The 20,696-nt window shown below is 32.8% G+C and overlaps 1 protein-coding gene across 1 annotated transcript in view; it reads right to left on the bottom strand.

Annotated features, from left to right (window-relative positions):
- Positions 1-20,003, bottom strand: part of LOC139488228 (uncharacterized) — a 73,940-nt gene extending 53,937 nt beyond the window's left edge. The window contains exons 1-2 of the mRNA XM_071273707.1: positions 19,598-20,003; positions 18,422-18,738 (exon numbers count right to left, since the gene is read on the bottom strand). Coding sequence (XP_071129808.1) covers positions 18,422-18,738; positions 19,598-19,643 — 363 coding nt within the window. The 5' untranslated portion in view covers positions 19,644-20,003. The remainder of the gene's footprint in view (positions 1-18,421; positions 18,739-19,597) is intronic.
- Positions 20,004-20,696: the final 693 nt, after the last annotated feature.

Raw genomic sequence — 20,696 nt, forward strand, 5'->3', positions numbered from 1 at the left:
ATGTAAAATCAAGCGCTGGAGATGTAGTATCTAGCGTTGGAGATGTAAAGTCCAGCGCTGGGGATCTAAAGTCAAGCGCTGGAGATGTAAAATCAGACGCTGGAGATGTACAGTCTGGCGCTTGAGATGTAAAGTCAAGCGCTGGAGGTGTAAAGTCAAGCGCTGAAGATGTAAATTCAAGCGCTGGAGATGTAAAGTCTAGCGCTGAAGATGTAAAGTCAAGCACTTCAGATGTAAAGTCAAACGCTGGAGATGTAAAGCCAAGCGCTGGAGATGTAAAGTCTAGCGCTGAAGATGTAAAATCAAGCGCTGGAGATGTAAAGTCAAGCACTGGAGATGTAAAATCAAGCGTTGCAGATGTAAAGTCTAGCGCTGAAGATGTAAAGTCTAGCGCTGAAGATGTAAAGTCTAGCGCTTATGACAAATTCATACAGCAAATATTGACCTACCATACCTAGTTACTGCCGATGAAACTGACATAGTCACAAATACTTGATTGTGAGGTCAAGGTCAGTTGACATATGTCAGACTGACATGTACACCTAAAAATGAATTTCACACTCCAAATATTGTTGGCCTACCATACCTTGTTACTGAGAAACTGACCTAATCATGATAACCTGACCCTGGTCACTGGACCATGACAATGAGGTCAAGGTCAGTCGATATGTGACCGACTGACAAGCTTATGCCTCAAATTACATTGGCACCAAAATTGGTGTTGCCAGGTCAAAAATTTTGTGAAATATATGCATTTAAACTAGAGGCTCTAACGAGCCTGGTTAAAGAAGTAGTTAGTATGTTTTTCTTATAGGGTTCAATGTTAAACTATATTTGGCCATGGAATCCATGTTGGATTTGCAGTTGCGATAAAAATCATAAAATTGTCAAAATCAGGAACATCATTTGATCATTCCTGCATAAAGTAGATTCATTGTACCATACGGATGCTCCAAGAGAGCAGTTCACATGTTTTCCCTTATGGTTCTTTGTTAAACTGTCTCGGCCTGTGGCGACCATCTTGGTTCTCCAATCAGCACCGAATTCATTAAAATTATTAAGGACTATTATCTGACCATTTATCCATAAACTGGAATCGATATGTCAAAGTTTCTTTGTAAAAGTTGTTTGTACATGTTTGTTCCTATATGGTTCTATGTTAAATTGTATTTGACCATGGAAGCCCTCTTGGATTTACCGTCGACACCAAAATCAAAAAATTTATCAAGAACCTTCATCTGATCATTCATGCATATATTGGATTTATTTTGTAATATGGTTTCTAAACCAGAGGCTCTAGAGCGCATGTAATCGTTCACTCGGTTTCTCATTAGAAATAGTTTGCATTTTTTTCCATAGGGTTCAATGTTAAACTATGTTCGATAGTGGCGACCATCTTGGACTTCCGATCGGCACTAAAATCATAAAATTTATGAAGGACCATTATCTGATCATTCATGCCTAAACTGGAATCAAAATGTCACATAATGTCTCCGTAGACGTTGTTTGCATGCTTTTCCCATAGGGTTCTATGTCAATCTATGTTCGACTATGGCGCCTATCTTGGATTTCCGATCGGCACCAAAATAATAAAAGTTATGAAGGACAATTATTCGATCAGTCCTCACATATATTGGATTCAATATGTCAAAAGTTATCTGAAAAAGAGCAGTTTTTATGTTTTCCAATAGGGTTCTTTGTTAAACTAATTCCTGCGGTGACGGCAATCTTGGATTACGGATCGGCACTAAATGAACAATCTTTGATGAGGTCTACCCAAGGAACATTCCTGCCAAGTTTGGTTTGAATTGGCTTCGTGGTTTCAGAGAAGATGTTTACGTACGACGACGACAGACGACGGACGCAAAGTGATGACAAAAGTTCACATGGTCCTTCGGACCAGGTGACCTAAAAAGAGCAGTTTACATGTACTACCATATGGTTCAATATTAAATGTTAATCTGTGGCAGCCATCTTGGATTTCTGATCGGCACCAAAATCATAAAATTTATTAAGGACTTATATCTGATCATTTATGACTAAACTTGAATCAATATGACAAACGGTTTCTCCGTAAAAGTTGTTTGCATTTTTCTCCACAGGGTTCTATATTAAACCATGTCCGGCTGTGGCAGCCATCTTGGTTTTCCGATCGGCACTAATGTCATAAAACTTATAACATGCACAAGGCCAAGACAAAAGATATGTTTCCTATTACACACTCAGGAAAAATAGTGTAGGTAGGCAGGTAGGCAAACTATTTTATTTTTCTGAAACATTTTACTTATTTATACATGAATTAAGAAAGATATTCCTTTTAACAGTGCTTCTTGAAAAACTACAATAAAATATTTAGGGTAGGGGATAACAATTAGGGTAGGTAGGGAAATCGGAAACATTGGTATATTTTGTCTTGCCATGGCCTAAACTGGAAATAATATGTCAAACGATTTGTCCGTAGATTTTTTTTTTTGCATGCTTTTTCTATAGGGTTATATGTTAAACTATGTTCGGCTGTGGTGGCCATCTTTGATTTCCGATCGGCACAAAAATTATAAAATCAATGAAGGGCCATCACTTAATCATTCATGCATACATTTGATTCAATATGTCATAAGGTCTCTCAAAAAGAGCAGTTTTCATGTTTTCCAATAGGGTTCTATGTTACACTAAATCCTGTAATGGCGGCAATCTTGGATTTCGGATCGGCATGAAATGAACAGTATTTCATGAGATCCACCAAGGAAAATTCCTGCCAAGTTTAGTTTTATTTAGCCCCGTGGTTTCAGAGAAGATGTTGACATACGACACCGACGGACGCAAAGTGATGACAATAGTTCACATGGTCCTGTGGACCAGGTGAACTTATAAAAGTTTACGCCGTCTCGACTTTAGAGACTCGGACAGTCCCAGGCGAGTCAGAAACTAAAGGTATTATTATCACAGGACTTCCACTTTTAAACATGATTAAAATATGTGAACTGTCCGCTATGTGGGACTTACACACCTGATATAATCAAGTCAAATTATCTCCCTTTTAAAATGTTTGACCAGATTTGTTTTGCTTCATGCATATCTTCATATGGTGTACTAAGTTTCTTTGAAATCCATCCAACTGTTTAGGAGTTGTCAATACCATATGAATCAAATAAATGTCGAAGTCTAATTAGAATGAAATTCAAAACAGTGTGGCTGTGGCCATTGATTGACACATTAAATTCATCCATTGACTGGGACAATTTACGTGAACGTTTGTCTGTAACGACCACTGTTCAAGACGTACATACGATAGACATTTAAACTGTGGGGTTACCAAAGGTTTCTTAACGCCTTTAATTATAAAATAATTCGAAAAAATAATCAGAAATGTTTTGATTTATATAATTGATTTAAATCAAAACATCGTGTTAATTCTGATTAATTTTTCGAATGACTTTATTAAGGTGTTGAGAACCTTTGGTGACCCCATAGTTTAAGTGTCTTTAAAAAGTACATAGTGAGCAGTGGTCGTTACATACAAAAATTCACCTAAATTGTCCCAGTCAATGGATGAATTTAATGTGTCAATCAATGGCCACAGCCACACTGTTTTGAATTTCATTCTATCTCTCCTTTAAGATGTTGGACTGTCAATTATTTTGTTTTAGGCACATATTCATATGTTATACTACTCTGTTGTGTGATGTTTCATTAAAATCCATCAAACGGTTTAAGAGGAGGTTTCCTTAAAAGTATGATGGATAAAATAAATGCCCAAATTCAATTATCTCCCCTTGAAGTCATTGGACCAGAATTTATTTTTTCATATGGTGTGCTAGCTTTGTAGGAGGTTTCATTGAAATCTATCAGACAGTTTAGGAGGAGTTGTGCTTATAAGGTCAATACCATATGTTGAATTTAATAAATAAAATAAAATAAAAGTCCAAATATCTCCAGTTGAAGATGTCCGACCACATTTATTTGGCACATTCATGCACATCTTCATATGGTATATTACCTTTGTGTAAAGTTTCATTGAAATCCATCTAACAGTTTAGGAGGAGTTGTCAATACCATATGATGAAACAGCTAATCCCCTCGCCCATTGCCCATACAATAGGGTGGTTTGGTGTTGATATGACTAAGACAGAACTATGATTTGTCATGTTGATAATGTTTAATTAAAATCAAAAACAACAACGATGACCTAATCACATCATAATACTACCATAAACATTTGAGGCCGTACAAAAATAGGAATTTCCATTCCAACAGAATACAAAAGAATAGTACTAATGCTACAAAATTCAATTTCCTGCCATACAATCTTGCATCTTATATATATCAGCTTTACTGAGAAAGACAAACTAAAGCCTCAAATGAGGTCGTATTGCTCACTTGTCATCAGCTATCCTATGGTTTCGGAAGAGACATTTTGGACAAATTTGGCATTTAACAAGTGTGAACAAATAAAAATGTCTCGCCCGAATATGGATGTGGACTCAGAATTAAGGTTATCCTATATCCCACATTGTCAATCAGTGCGACACAATTCACTCAAGTGTGAAATTGATGTCAAGATCAGGTACATGTAGCATGTGTCAAACTGGTATGTACCCAACAATAAGTATTTGTAGACCCAATATAATGCAGGTTTTTACTGATTATTTTTTTTCTTTGTTACCTTTGATAGTAGGATATGGGGAGGGTAGGATTCCAAAACTCGTTAACCCACCACACTTCCATGTGCCTGTCCCAAGTCAGGAATCAGAAGTTTCAACAGGTGTCTTTGTTTTTTATGTTAGTGCATGAAATTGAAGTCAAGGTCAGGTGATATGTGACAGACTGGCATGTAGCCTCCAAGAAGTGTCTGTAGACAAAATATGGTGGTTCTAGTTATTTTAGTTGACGGGAAATAGACTTAATCAAGAAAATGTGACACAAGTCACTCATACGTGAAATTGAGGTCAAGGTCAGATGACATGTTGCAGGTTTGAATGTACCCACCAAAAAGTATCTATAGATCAAATATGGTGGGTCTAGGTTTATAGTTCCTGAGAAATGAACTTGATCACAAAAATTCAACGCAAATTTTACAAATGTTTACGTGGTCATTGAACCATGAAAATGAGATCAAGGTCATCTGATATGTGTCAGGCAGGAAGGTTTTACATCAAAAAGTATCTGTGGATATCTCCAACGCTAGACTTTGCATATCTCCAGAGCTAGATTTTACACATCTCCAGCGCTAGACGTTACATCCCCAGTGCTAGACTTTACATCTTCAACGCTTGACTTTACATCTCCAGCGCTAGACTTTAGATCTCCAGCGCTGGACTTTACCTCTCCAGCGCTTGACTTTACATCTCCAGCGCTAGACATTACATCTCTAGCGCTAGACTTTACATCTCCATCGCTAGAATTTACACAACTTCAGCGCAAGATTTTAAAAGACACTTTATAATCTAGCTAGACTTTGCATATCTCCAGCGCTAGATTTTACACATCTCCAGCGCTAGACGTTACATCCCCAGTGGTAGACTTTATATCTTCAACGCTTGACTTTTCATCTCCAGCGCTAGACTTTAGATCTCCAGCGCTGGACTTTACATCTCCAGCGCTAGACTTTACATCTTCAGCGCTGGACTTTACATCTCTAGCGCTAGACTTTACATCTCGATCGCTAGAATTTACACATCTTCAGCGCAGGATTTTAAAAGACACTTTATAATCTTTGTGAGACCAACAGGGCTCCGTAGAATTCCTTTATAAGACTCAGGAATATTTATAGCTTATAGATTATATAGACACCTGTTTATTTTTGAGCGTCCTGATTTGACATCTAGTCTTTGTGTTGCTGTTTTATATATCGTCGTCGAGGGTATCACCATCCCGGTAGAGTAGTCAGCACTTTTGTAATGAAATTTCATTGCTGTATATATAATTTTACAGTTTGTTAAATGTTGAAATATTCGAAAAGCAAAGGTCTTTCTACCTTCTATGTGTAGATTGTCCTTTCTTATTTGGCACATCTTTTCGAATTTGTTGTTCATAAATGCTTGCTTTCTCCGTAAAATTTAACATGGCTTTGATACTAGCGCCACAAATGAGTCTTGTGTATTGAAAACTAGCGTTTGCCGAACCAAATCATAGATAATGGTGAAAATAGTTTCCCATTTCTTATTTACCAAGGCTTCGATATTTTTGATAAACAACCGATGTTCCAGTTATTCAAATAAATAGACAATTTAAGCTTAAAAACAAAAAAAAGTAAAGAAACTACATGAAATCCAAGAGGAGGCATACTATATGCGTTGACAGGGTAAGCCTGTTATTTTAGATGAGTACTCCATGATGTATTTCCCCTTATCTTCTTTTATTGATGTTCAATTCTTTTAAACACATATAAAGTTAAACCATATTCCATTGGATGTATGGACAGTTATGGGATTTTCAGACTTGATTGATTGTTCAATGTGTCGTGAAGAATTTAAAGGATAGTGTTGACAAGAATTATAAGATGTAAGTGAAAATACTTTGAAATACTTTTATATCAATATCACAAACGAAAGAAGCATATCATTAATATTCCACTCCGTAGATAATCACTTATCACACAGAGACATACAGTGCTGTTTTCAATGGTTATATTCATTTACAAAGTTTACAAAGTGTTTATCTAAGTTTGTCTTCACAGCTGAATTTTGTTTTATTATAATAAAAAAAATCATGATCGATATCATACGTAACATCTAAGAAGAGAAGAAGTAAATAAATACTGCATCTTCTTTGCGCCCGAAATATTTTTCTTGATATATGATTCAAACACCAATAAATTCAGTATCACCGAAACTAAATATTCTGCCTCATATATTATTAGTTTCATGATGTGTTATTGACATAATACGGTATATATGGGGTCAGTAAATTCAATATGGGATGAGAGCGAAGCTAGAATCCCTTTTGGAATTTACTGACCCCATAAATATCTTATTATGTCACTAACATACGGTGTAACGAATTTTTCTTACCGACTTCCTTCACTTGTGGTATTTAGACTAACGGTATATCAAAGTGATTAAGTTTTCATTGAATACATTGTATTAAGAACCTATTCCAATTTGTCTTGACAAAATACAAATGCCAAAAATAACAACTTTAAGCTTTAAAATTGTTTTATAAATTTATTTCAATTATTTATTTATTACCTGTATTAATTTCTTCGTCTGTTGAAAATTTTCATATTTCTTTATATTTAAGTTCACCGGGCCCGAAGGTCCTCATGTGAGCTTATGCCATCACTAGGCGTTCGTCGTCGTCCGTCGTTGTCGTCCGTCGTCGTCGTCCGTCGTCGTCTGTCTTCTGTCGTAGTCTATCGTCGTAAACTATTTTATACTCCTTTCCTCTGAAAATAAATGTACTGGACCAAATACCTTCAAACTTAAGCTAAATGTTCCTACCATTAGACCATGATCGCACTACGATCTGCGAAAAAAATGAAAATTTTGACGATCGAAATGCGATTGTGCAAATCGCAGTAAGGTCGTAGTACGGTCGTGATGAGGTCTTCATGATCGCGAAGAGCGCGGCTAACTATCAACATGTTCAAAACAATCGTGGTGCGGTCGTGGCGAAATCAGGTTGTAGTAGAAGCGTAGTGAGAGCGCTAAATATTATTGCTGTTTACAGTTTATATCTATCTATAACAATATTCAAGATAACAAAAAACTTCAAAATTTCCTTAAAATTACCAATTTAGTGGCAGCAACCATACAATGGTTAGTCGAATCGTCTGAAAATATCAGGGCTGATAGATCTTGACCAATTGAACATTATGATTCTATGTCAGATTTGCTCTAATAGCTTTAGTTTTTGATATATAAGCCAAAAACTGCATTTGACCCCTATGTTCTATTTTTAGCAATGGCAACCATGTTTGTTGATAGATCAAAACTTCGGATACAGTTTATAAACAAGATACCATAAGAAACATTAAGTTAAAGTTTGAAGGTATTTGGCCAAGTATGTTTAAGAGTAGAAGAATTTTAAAATAGTTTACGACGACAGACGACGGACAACGACGGAGGCCAAGTGATAGCATAAGCTACCATGTGGCCCTTCAGACTCCGGTGAGCTTAAAATAGAGGATTAACGCTAATAATGAACACAAAGAATACAGAGCTCAGTATAAAAGTACGTATAGAAATCATTACACAAGGCGATATATAGTTTCCCCTAAAAAACCTATCGCAAAACAATATTTTAGTGAGTTTGTGTGTCTTTTTATATCGATACAGATTCGGAATGGAATTAAATACGATGCGAAAATATCAGAGGTTGCAAATAGAAATGCTTTGAATCATTATTTGCAGATGAAACGATTATTTGCATTGCATATAAGGTATAGGTATCTGGTTCTGAATAAATTCATCATAGATACCAGCGTTACAATTTTGTATATAAGCCAGACGCGCGTTTCGTCTACAAAAGACTCATACGTGACGCTCAAATTAAAAAAAAATAAAAGGCAAAATAAAGTACAATGTTGAAGAGTATTGAGGACCAAAAGTTCCTAAAAGGTTTGTCAAATACAGCTAAGGTAATCTATTCCTGAGGTAGAAAAGCCATAGTATTTAAAAAATTCAAAGTTTTGTTAACAGTTAATTTATAATTATGAACATATCAATTTTGAATCATTCAAAAATAAAACAAAAATAAGCTCATACCAATAAAAAAGAAAAAAAAAGAAAGTAAAATCACACAAATACTGAACTGAGGAAAATTCAATCGGAAAGTCCCTAATCACATGACAAAATCAAATGACAAAACACATCAAACGAATGGTCAACAACTGTCATATTCCTGACTTGGTACAGATATTTTAACCAAAATAAAAAAGAGAGATTATGCCTTTGTTTATCACTATTAGTACTATAGAATAACATATTATCTACATAGTTACAATGGACAGAGGGTATGTTTTGGTTAGAAATGTGCGGTTAATACTTGGAAATCCAGCACAATAAAATCTCACATCAGCTTATATATAGCTTAAACCGTTGGTTTTCCAGTTTGAATGGTTCTACACTTGTAATTTTTTTTGGGCCCTTTATCGCTTACTGTTCGGTGTTAGCCAAGGCTGTGTTGAAGACCGTACCTTGACCTATAATGATTTACTTTTATAAATTATGACTTGGATGGAGAGTTTTCCCATTGGCACTCATACCAATTCTTCCTTTATCAAAGTATAGTCATCCCTAAAATGTAAAATCAGAAAACGAGACGCATTATTCAAGCACGGGTGGTTAGTTTAATCTATTTGTTTTGTTTATTGAAAGAACCTTTTTTACTTTCATAAATTGCACGCACTCATATGTTGACAATGATATGAAACCATTAAAGTTGTATTTTTGTTTTAGAGGGAGTCCCCAAACACTATTAATGAAAGTAATACAATTGATCAAATCAATAAACATATATTATTTAACTATGTAGCCAATTCAAATGTGAAGTAAATTATTTTCAAAATCAGATTTGTTAAAGGTATTAACTACTGAAAGAATATTAATTCACACTGCGATATACAAATCATTCAAACAGAATATTGAAAACTTTGTTAAACGGCTCTATGTTTAGCAATAATTTATTATTTACAATGAAATTGCAGTAGAAACTAGTTTGTCGTTCGAAGTATTAAAACAAAAATATTTTACAAATATATGCTTGCTATCATCGAAAATATATGTGATTTTCGTATAACATTTCTGTACCTCAATATTTGGCACATACATCTTAAAAAAGAGATGTGGAATGACTGGGAATATTTACTATTATCCTGGGTACACAATTGAACAAACCAACGTCAGAACAAGTTTTGCAATCAATTGACCAAGGGATTGACTTTTACCCCATCACATTAGGACAATGGTCCAACTACGACCTCAGAATTTAAAATTATGAAAAATTCGGAAGTTATTGTAAGATAATTGCATAGGTAAGGAGTTGTCCATGTCTTTATGTTCGTGTTGTTCGACGACCATCTGTGAACATACCGAAAACATTCGCAGTGCAGTCATTGTCTAAATCAGTTGTAGTAGAAGCGTAGAAAGGCGTAGTAAGGACTTCATGATCGATGAAGCCGTATGTCCGAAAATGTCGAGAGAAAAGACAACCAATGCATTGGGATAGGAACACTAAGTTTTCTAGTAATTTACATGTTATTAACAGTTAATTTACAAAAAAATAGAATGGTGAATTGGAATAACATATGAATGAATAAGAAAAAAGTAAAATCACAAATATACTGAACTCCGAGGGAAATTCAATCGGAAAATCCCTAATCACATGTTAAAATCAAATGACAAAACACATCAAACCAAAAGACAACAACTGTCATATACCTGACTTAGTACAGGCATTTTCAAATGTAGAAAATGGTGGATTGAACCTGGTTTTATAGCGCTTAACCTAAATTCCGTTATATTTACAACGATGCGTGAACAAAACAGACATAATAAATAAAATAGTAAAAATATGGGTAACAGCAGTCATCACTGTGTAAGAACCTTTAAACAAACAATTTTACAAAAAAGCACACAAGCATATATCAAGCATCTGTCTATCTAAGACTAGATGCAAAGTATCAATACACAGAAGATTATTTTCAAAACCCTTTGATTTATAAAAAAATGTGTTAATATTGCCAAGGATGCGAATAAATGAAACTACGTACCAGTATTCTACTTTCATTAATCTAACTTTTGAACCAGAATCTGATTTGAAAATAACATTTAGTTCTTGTTGTTTTTTCGTAAACCTACAAATATATTCATGAACCAGGCCAATTCAAATACACAAATATACAACTTACGTGTGATAGAGATTACGAGTGTGGAAAAATAAAATCCTCTAATTTCCAATCACCAAATGTAAGATTTATAAGGATTAAACGTCGTTTTAAAGGAATTTGATGGTGCATAAACTTGACCAAGTCACTCACAATCATATAATAAAATTACTTCGGACTTTTATTAGTTTGTGAGTGAATTGGTCTAGTTTAAACTCTAATAAATTTCTTTAAAAATGCTTTTAATCCTTGTATGATAAATCCTGATTTACTGTAGAGCAAAACATTGAAGAGTCCTAAATATCTATGTAAATTTATAGTTTTTTTTTATCGAGTTAGGTTACAAGCTAAGTGAACAATAAAAAACAAGATATTTTTGAAGTGAATGATTCCGGAAATGTTTTGTAAAATGGACATATGTCAACGTACGGCCTTTAACAATGTGCAAAACCAATCTCGTATAGTATGCTATAAAAGAATCTGGCATGACAAAATGTGGAACAAATTAAAGCTGATTTAAAATAAACACAATGAAATGAACATGAGTATCGGTAAAGGTCTTTAGGTCACCGTGCGGTCTTCAACCATAAGCAAATCGATACCATATGGTAAAATAGGGACGAAAGATACCAGAGGGACAGTCAAACTCATAAATATGGTAAGGTATAAGAGACCCCAGCAAGACATTAATAGAACAAATAAAACTGAGACAACAAATATGGTATACAGTCAACAACGAAAACAACCTAACTACAGATTCCTTTCACCTGAATGTTACGACAAAATTGTGATGGGGGTAACCATGTAGGGAACCCTCAACCATCAGCCCCTTACCTATGATATCTTGAAATTAGTTTAAAAGAGATTGTCTTAAATATGATAAGCACGAAGCAAAAAAAAAAGAAAAGAGATACAACGTACCGATCTTAGAACACTCGCAGTGTCTGAAAGAAAGTTCATGCTAAAACTACTTATAAACAAATAATATTTTTCAAGACTCAATCATCAATTAAAGTGTAATTACATTCAGCGGTTTAAATGTACAAAAATTCAAACCAGTCTTAGAACAACATCACACTGGGTAGTGCCAAAATATAAGTTTCCATAAGATTTTGGACCATAATGATATGTGTTTTTTTCATCTAACTGAATAGCAATATATATTTAGTTATTTTGATTTATTAAAAAAATTAATATAATATGCAAGGTGAAGTTGGCACTCAATCAATCTATAACTATTAAAATGTAGTTAATTTAAAAAAAAAAGGTTCTCATTTATGTAAAAACGGACGATTTTACATTTTGTCGATACTAATATTTGTCATTGCACAAGGTTATATTTTCGACACTATGAATTACATATTTACGCTGAATCCATTGTAATTGAACTGATTGACATTTTGTATAGTTTACGAGATTAATTTTTGAGCCGTTATAGGTTTAAGATCTGTTGTACTATCATGTTAATTGTGACTTGTTTTTTTGTACTAATCTGATGAGCCTGCTTAATTGCTTTTTATAGTGTGCACCTCATTTCTGTAATAACACAACTGTATAAAGCCAGAGGAAAAGGTCTGACGCTCTTGAAAATGTATAGTTTATCATCAAATTATGTATTTTTTTTATATACATTTCTATTGATTTTATATATAACATAATGATATCATAATATTCTTCACAAATAAAAATTTTGACGACAGAATATTTGCTCTTATATTCTGTTGAATGAAAACAGTCATTTTCAAGCTCTATAGTGAAATTACGTTCTTTAACAATTTCTTTCATAATAACAATAGAATAAAATTGATCATATATGTTCATTAGGTTCATAAAGATCCTCGCCCGACGCCGAGCAATGTGCAATGATCATACGAAACAATGAAATTATGAGATGAATAAAGTCAAAAATAAACACCATCAAAAGATAAAAGTAAATAGCATAAGAAGAAGGAGACGTACTAGAACTCTCGAATTTGAATCAGTAACAAGTGCAAACTACTTTTTTTATTAGGGGTAGGCTGAGTTAAAAAAAAATTAACCTCTGAGAATGAATTAAATTTAAAGTATCAAATAATTCACATGAATCGTTCATATCATGTAAGGATTTAATGAACAAAAACACCCCAAAAATTAGAATGAATTATCCCGTTTGTAATATGGCTTTTAAAGGATTAGATTTTCCTCTAAGTTCAGTATTTTTGTAATTTTACTTTTTAAAGGAACAGCCAAACTTCCTAAACCCCCAAAAATGTAAGATACATTAAACATTGAGAGTTAAAATCGTTTGATTTATCGTAAATATTTGTATAAAGTTTTACAGGTGGAGCAGGATCTGCTTACCCTACCGGAGCACCTGATATCTCCCAGTTCTTGGTTGAGTTTGTGTTTTACTTCGTCTTTAGTTTTCTTCTACATTGTGTCTTGTGTACTGTTATCTGTCTGTTTGTCTTTTTCTTTTTTAGCCAATGCGTTTTCAGTTTATTTTCAATTTATGAATGTGACTGTCCCTCTTAGCTTGTATCTTTTGTCCCTTTTTTTTACCTTTGAAACTTAAGTTATACAACTCATAAAAGGACAGTCATTGCTGTTTTATTTTACAAGACTTATTTAAAGTCAGTTTTTTGTGTAAATATCTGCAGTATACTGAGAGAACTGTTTTATTATTTCAAGAAAAATACATTTTAAAGCATACAAGACATTTTTCATTACAGAAAAGGGCTGTGTATGTGTTCCAGTAACACGATTTGGCATTCTAAATTAAAACAAAATCCAAAGATTTGATTAAACGAGAAAATTGCTCTTTGATGTGAGTGTTGAAATATAGTGAAGGGAGTAAAAAAAATTATAACTGTCAAGCATGCATATGATCCGGCCAGTTTAGAAAAATATCACAAAGCTAGCGGTCAATTAAAAAATAAATGACTTGCTGCGAAGACAGTTAATTTAATGTATACTTAAAAAAAATCCCGCAATGCCAATGTTGAAGTTGGACCTGACCAAAACAGGTCTTTGGCAATAATGAGTTTTTGCTGAAAAAATGTTTTGCATGACTTGAAATAATTTCGAACGGACTGATTTAACCCAAGGATAGCTACAAACTGTAATTAAAAAAGAAAAAACAGTAACAAATCCCCAAACTCTAATGGATATAAACTTTTATATCTTTCGTGATATAAAACAATACCATGGTTTGAATTCGTATTCACATGTCTTTGTTCTTATTATTTTATATATGTAATACATGCAATGTTCAATATGGTTTTAAACATATTTAACTTGAAAGACATAAGGACCTTTAAATTTTAAAAGCGTAACGAAAATTAAGTTAACATTTTATATTAGGACAATGTAATTGGTCAGTCTAGATAGATTTGTAGTCATTCATTTATCATTCTTTTCATCCAGGTATGTGTTGACCGTTTATCATCTGACTAAATAAACAAAATCAGTATCAATGCCATCGTGAAAGTTAATGCTTATTGATTTTTAAAAACGAAATTAACCTAAATGAAATTAATTTCACGCAATTAAGATACATTTCAATGCATCATTAATCTTATGTGGTATGTATTACATACTAAAACAATGATTGCAGATATAATGTATCAAATACCAATATTGTATTTACGACTTTATCTTATTTTACGGACCTATCATTTGTTAAAACATTTAATTGTTTCAAATTTGGCTTTTGTACTTAATTCTCATGACATTTAAACATTATTTTAATTAATAAATACCTAATTCCTCAATTTTCATAGTATTTTGTGTTATCAATAAATAAAAAAAGCAGACTAGAATACTCAGAAGTTGAATGTCTAAAAATACGGTTATTGTTAATAGTTCGATTAGTCTGATTTTATGAATAACTGAAAGGAAAGTCGCCTGAACGCTAGATAATATTACGTAACGACCATTCATCGTATTTATTTGGAGATGGAGTGTGCAATAGAAAATGTTATTGTAAAAAAACAGATGCCATTTAAGGGAGCTCGCTACTCAGTTTTAAAATAATTAACTTTTCAAAACACTAATATATATCGATAAGGGATTAATAAAGGAATCAAAAGAGCATTATAACATTCCAATTAGACTGAAAAGTGTTTTTTTTCTGTTAAGATAAACACTAATTTCACCTGACGAAGCCGTGCGTTAATTGTATTTCGTCATTTCTCTTCGAATAATGGCTTGTTTAATGGAATAAAACGTATAATTTGTAAATTAACTCTTTTTTTACTGCAACATGCTATTTAAAAATTATTTATCTACTCTGTGTGTGGACAATTTTCTGACCATATTAGATGTGGCAATTTCTACCTTTCATAACTTTAGTTTCATTGATAAACCATAATATTGACTCTCCAATGACCAGTTTGAAGGTCATTTAAGCTACTATAAAATTGAGAATGGAAATGGGGAATGTGTCAAAGAGACAACAACCCGACCAAATAAAAAACAACAGCAGAGGGTCACCAACAGGTCTTCAATGTAGCGAGAAATTCCCGCACCCGGAGGCGTCCTTCAGCTGGCCCCTAAACAAATATATACTAGTCCAGTGATAATGTACACATTCATGCACTTTCTGATTTGATCAATATACATGTATGAAACGCAAAAAAAATTTGAAGGTAATTGAATATTAAGTTAATCCAATCAAATTACGTATAGTAAGATTAAAAAACAATGTGCAGTCCACATCATAATAAGTAAAAGGGTTCAACTAGGTAGGGAGAAAATGGTAGATAACGAATAAAAATTTATCAATCAAAATTTTTACTTAGAATTTCAAAAAACCTGTCATTCAATATTGGTATAGTTTTCGGATCTTTCATTTGCGTATTTAAGGCAATAGAAATTTTGGGCTTAAAAATACATATTATTGACTTTATACACAAACATTGTCTTTTTAAAACATATAATATAATACATGAATAAAAAGTAAAATCATTTCTTACAACGCTAAAACAAAATCATCATAAAGGGCTGTTGTCATATTGTGCGTTGAAATTAACAGTGATATAGCAAACATCGAATTCCCTCACAAAAAAAGTTATCACATATTATAGTTTACGTTAGTGTTTTGAGCATATTATATGTTATATGTTTTAGACCTGTGGGTGCATCCATATTGGTACTATGTTTATTTTTACTTGTTGTATGTTTGTGTGTTCTTTGTGTCGATCTGATGAGTTACCCCTTTTCAACCGTTTATGATAGTGTGCTCCTTAATTGTGTTGTTATACAACTGTCCAAATTAAGAGGTAAAGTTCGGGGACTCTTGAAAGAGGGACAAAAGATACCAGAGGGACAGTCAAACTCATAAATCAAAAATAAACTGACACCGACATGGCTAAAAATAAAAAAGACAAACAATAGTACACATGACACAACATAGAAAAATAAAAGGGGGGGAGTGATTTCAGGTGCTGCGGAAGGGTAAGCAGATTATGGTCCACATGTGGCACCCGTCGTGTTGCTCTTGTTATTACAAATCCGGTAAATAGTCTAATTCAGTAGGTCACATTCATGAAAGAAAAGAGAATTGTAGTTACGACGTAACGTGTTTGAACATTGAACATGTTTAATCCCGCATCATTCTGTATGTATTACTTTATTTATTTCACTTGGCTGGGCGGAGTTAAAAAGGTTCGCTAATTAATGACCAGTCCATCTACTGATAAGTGTTTTGGGTTAAACTCATCAATGAAGTATCCAGTTATGGTCATAGTAAATTCGTTTGGTAACACTGAAAGGTGATTAGAAATCAATGATAATTATAACGACAATCATGCATATCACACACATCTTCAAATAGACTTTCCTTATGCACATTAAGACGTAAGCTCCACCAGATCAGTTGAAATAACATTGGTAATACCTGTCCCAAGTTAGGAACCTGATATTTAAGTAGTTGTCGTTTTTCTGAATATTCATATTTGTTTTATTGGTTGATATATGTTTCACATACATCAAGCCGTTATTCACATTATTGTTTCAATAAATTTGTATACATGTACATGCTATAATAGTAATTTTTATCAATGTTTTGATAAATTAATTACACAACTTCACATCTAAATTGATTGACCTGATGGACACTTTGGTGTACAACTCGGCCCTAATGATCGAAAAAAGCAAGTACTGCTTACACTTTTAATTCTAAAGCTAGTCTGAACTGTACAATTTGATTTCATATTGTCACCCCTAGGAATTGTAAGAAAGATTGGAAATGACATTTTTGAAAAAATAATCATCTGTTTTTTCATTCAGTATAAAATTTGAATGAAATCACTTCAAAAATTTATTATATTCATTAACTGTGTTCAAAATGATACAATCGGAAGTTTTAACTCATATCATTCGAAAACGCACTATTTCTCGGCTAATTTTATTATGATCATCAAACCGAAGGGTTCAATAATTTTTTACATCCATACCTATTCAAGCTCTAGTGAAAACGACTTTTTATAACAATTTCTTTCCTAGTTACAATAAAATAAAATAAGTTTCTCTAAAATATTCATAAAGTTCAGAAGGTTCCTCGCCCGAAGCCTAGCAATATGCAATGATATAATGAAACAATTGATTATAAGTTTAATCAAGTCAAAAGTTAACATCATCAGAAGATGAAAAATTAATAGTTTAAGAAGAAACAAAGGTACAAGACGTTCTCTTAAATTCCAATCAGTTACTTGTGTCAACTACTTGTTTGTGATAGGGGCAGCTGAGAGATTGAGTACTTAACTCTTTTCACAAAAATCTAAGTAGTTTCAGACACTAATGATTCAATCAACAACCGTGTCGTTATATATTTCATTCTCCTTTCCCGACTTTATTAGACACCATGAAGCTTAAAAAAGATACCTGTTCCCATAGGCAGTTGCCTCAGAAAATGTTTCATGTATACCTTAAAATAACAAGTTCCTAACATTTTTTAACCTGAATTTTTGAAAGATATCAGTTTCGATTTATTGTTTGTCAATCCCTTTAAACCTTTTTGTGCGGTAAATCTTAATTTATTTGGTGTATATATATCCCACCCTTACATTGGGTGTTGGAATTACTCGTAGCAGGTCTCCCCAAGTATTTCAACTGTAATTATATCGGAAACCCATGAATGAGGAGATACATTCCTAAATTTTGAAGTAATAAGTGTAAAACGACATATTTCATACAAAAAAATGTGTTCCAAGAGTCGGATTAGAATTTGACAAATTATATGAAATACACTTTTCATGAAAGAGTTATTGTGATCATTGCCATAATTCATCACAATCGACTGATCATAAAATTAGAAACATACAGAGCAAGTTTTTTTTTGATATTTTGGTAAAGAATTAGTTTGTATTTCAACAAAAGGCTAGGCAATGTATTTTCAGCTTTCTTTGGCAAAGCAATGGACATGTATATATCGCCAATAGGCGTCGTTTCTCTTGCAACCATTGTCTATATTAGTAATCATAGGAAGGAGCTAAATTTTTAGCAAACATCTTATTTCAACCAAATGAAAAGTTTGACCCGAAGTATGGTATACTGATGCGTAAACATCATCATACTTTTAAAATAATAGATTATAACAGATAATGAATAGCTCACCTGCAAACCGGATATGACCTCTTCATAAAACATAACTGCATCTAAAGTTTCAAGTATATCCGGTTCTCCTTGGAGTATTACGGTAATTGCATACTGTCCGAATGCTAGATTTGACAGATCTTCTGGTAATATTACAACTTGTCCCGTCTGATCATTCTCTGACACAACACCGGGAATCACAATAATTTGGTCAGCATGTATGGTCACATCAGTGGTCATATTACTACCTGTACTGGTATAGGTAAAGGATATACTGCTGGGATTCCCAGCGTCTACTAGAACATCATGGCCGTTGTCTAGCGTCAATCCTTTTACAACTGTAAATAAAAATAGTGAATTAGATTTGTAGCTAAATTTTAAAGTAAAAATAAATGATAAAAAATGAACATCAATCACCGATATTAACAAATACAGTATTTCAAAAAAGAAAACTGTGGCCAAATCATAACATGCTAGTGTATATAAAGACAAACAGGTTCTCTCGCGTCCACGTGGATAACTTTCTAGCTTTATGCAATTTCTTTTTAAAGTATCCTGCTTAAAAGAAATCTAAAACAATACCATATTTTAGATAGAATTATCTAAAAACAAGCAATGCTACCAAAAGCAGTCAGAAGTTCATCTGCATAATGCTTTCAAATTGGTAAATTAAAACATCCATTATCTTACTTTCTTTTATAAGTTAGTAATAACTGTTTTTAATGCTTAAAATACTTCCCCTTAAAGAGTGAACGAGAGGGGTTTTCATTGTATTAATTTAATTGTCCGTCCAGTAATGAGTTGTAAATATTTTTGTGTTTTTCAACATGTTGAATACACTTAAAAATCTCGTGACACTTTTTATAAGTACTAATGAATGAAAATACTTTGTTTTCAGTCAATCTTAGCAGTAATAGAGCTGTTAAGTGTGCACTTGCTAGACCATTTAGGTGTTTGTCTCCTATTTTTGGAAATACCGATACATTGAATTACGAGTGAGGGTGTGTAACGTATTTGAAACCTTTTTTAAAAAATGTGTGTATTTACAAACTCTTCAAAAGAATAGACATGCATGTATTTTATACTTTGAAATATTTTCTTTTAAACTTGGAAATTTTGTACAGAAATATGCTGAGTATTTATATAGAACCTTTTTATTCTCTAAAATACTACAACAGATTTTAAAAAGATACATACCTGTGAAAAACATTAACTGTAGGTAAAGAAGTACCAAACAATCCATTCTTAAGTTGTGCTTCACATGTAAAAAGAATAAAAGTATTGTTTTACGTCAATCAATGTAGTTGTTTTACATTTGAAATAATAGTTAAATAACATAACTTTCATAAACCTGTATGATGACTTAATCATCAGACCAAAGAATAATCTCTGATCTCAAATTCGATCTACATATGTGTAAATTAAAACAAAATCAAATCAATGTTTCTATGCGCGAATCTACTGAAATGAAACAATCCATTAGATGAACAAATCAGAAATCCAGCCTCGATTTAAATTTTTAATGTTATTTTTCATTCCAAATTCAAGTTTTTTTCAAACGAAAGCACACATTAGTTATTTAGAGTAACGACATATATGTGATTCGTTTATTATATAACCACGAACATATTAATATGTCATATCTTTTTTTAATTTTTTTTTATCTATATTGTGTTTTAGCTTTGAATGATGGTAAACATCACTGAATTGGAAACATATTTTGTTTTAAATACTTTTTGTAATAAAGGCAAAACGTTATCAATTGCAAAATATTAAATAATTAATCGAAACTGCTCTTTCAAAAATGTATACCCGGGTACGGTATGAAAATAGATCAGTATTTATTATATATCATTTCCTTTTGTTTGGCTATTTTCAGGGGAGATGATACAAATATAATTCCCCAGGGTCCATTTAGAAATCTTATATGGTATTGATGCCATCATTTAGCTTTGAATGATGGTTAACACCACTGAATTGGAAACATATTTTGTTTTGAATACTTTTTGCAATAGAGGCAAAACGTTATCAATTGCAAAATATTAAATAATTAATCGAAACTGCTCTTTCAAAAATGCATACCCGGGTACGGTATGAAAATAGATCAGTATTTATTATATATCATTTCCTTTTGTTTGGCTATTTTCAGGGGAGATGATACAAATATAATTCCCCAGGGTCCATTTAGTATTATTATATGGTATTGATGCCATCATTCGAACAGTTCTAAAGAGTGTCTCGTTTAATCGTTAGAATAAAATTGAAAATAGAACTGTGTCAAAAAAGCGTAATAGGT

This window comes from Mytilus edulis, chromosome 9 (genome assembly GCF_963676685.1).
Source record: "Mytilus edulis chromosome 9, xbMytEdul2.2, whole genome shotgun sequence".
Classification (NCBI taxonomy): Eukaryota; Metazoa; Mollusca; class Bivalvia; order Mytilida; family Mytilidae; genus Mytilus; species Mytilus edulis.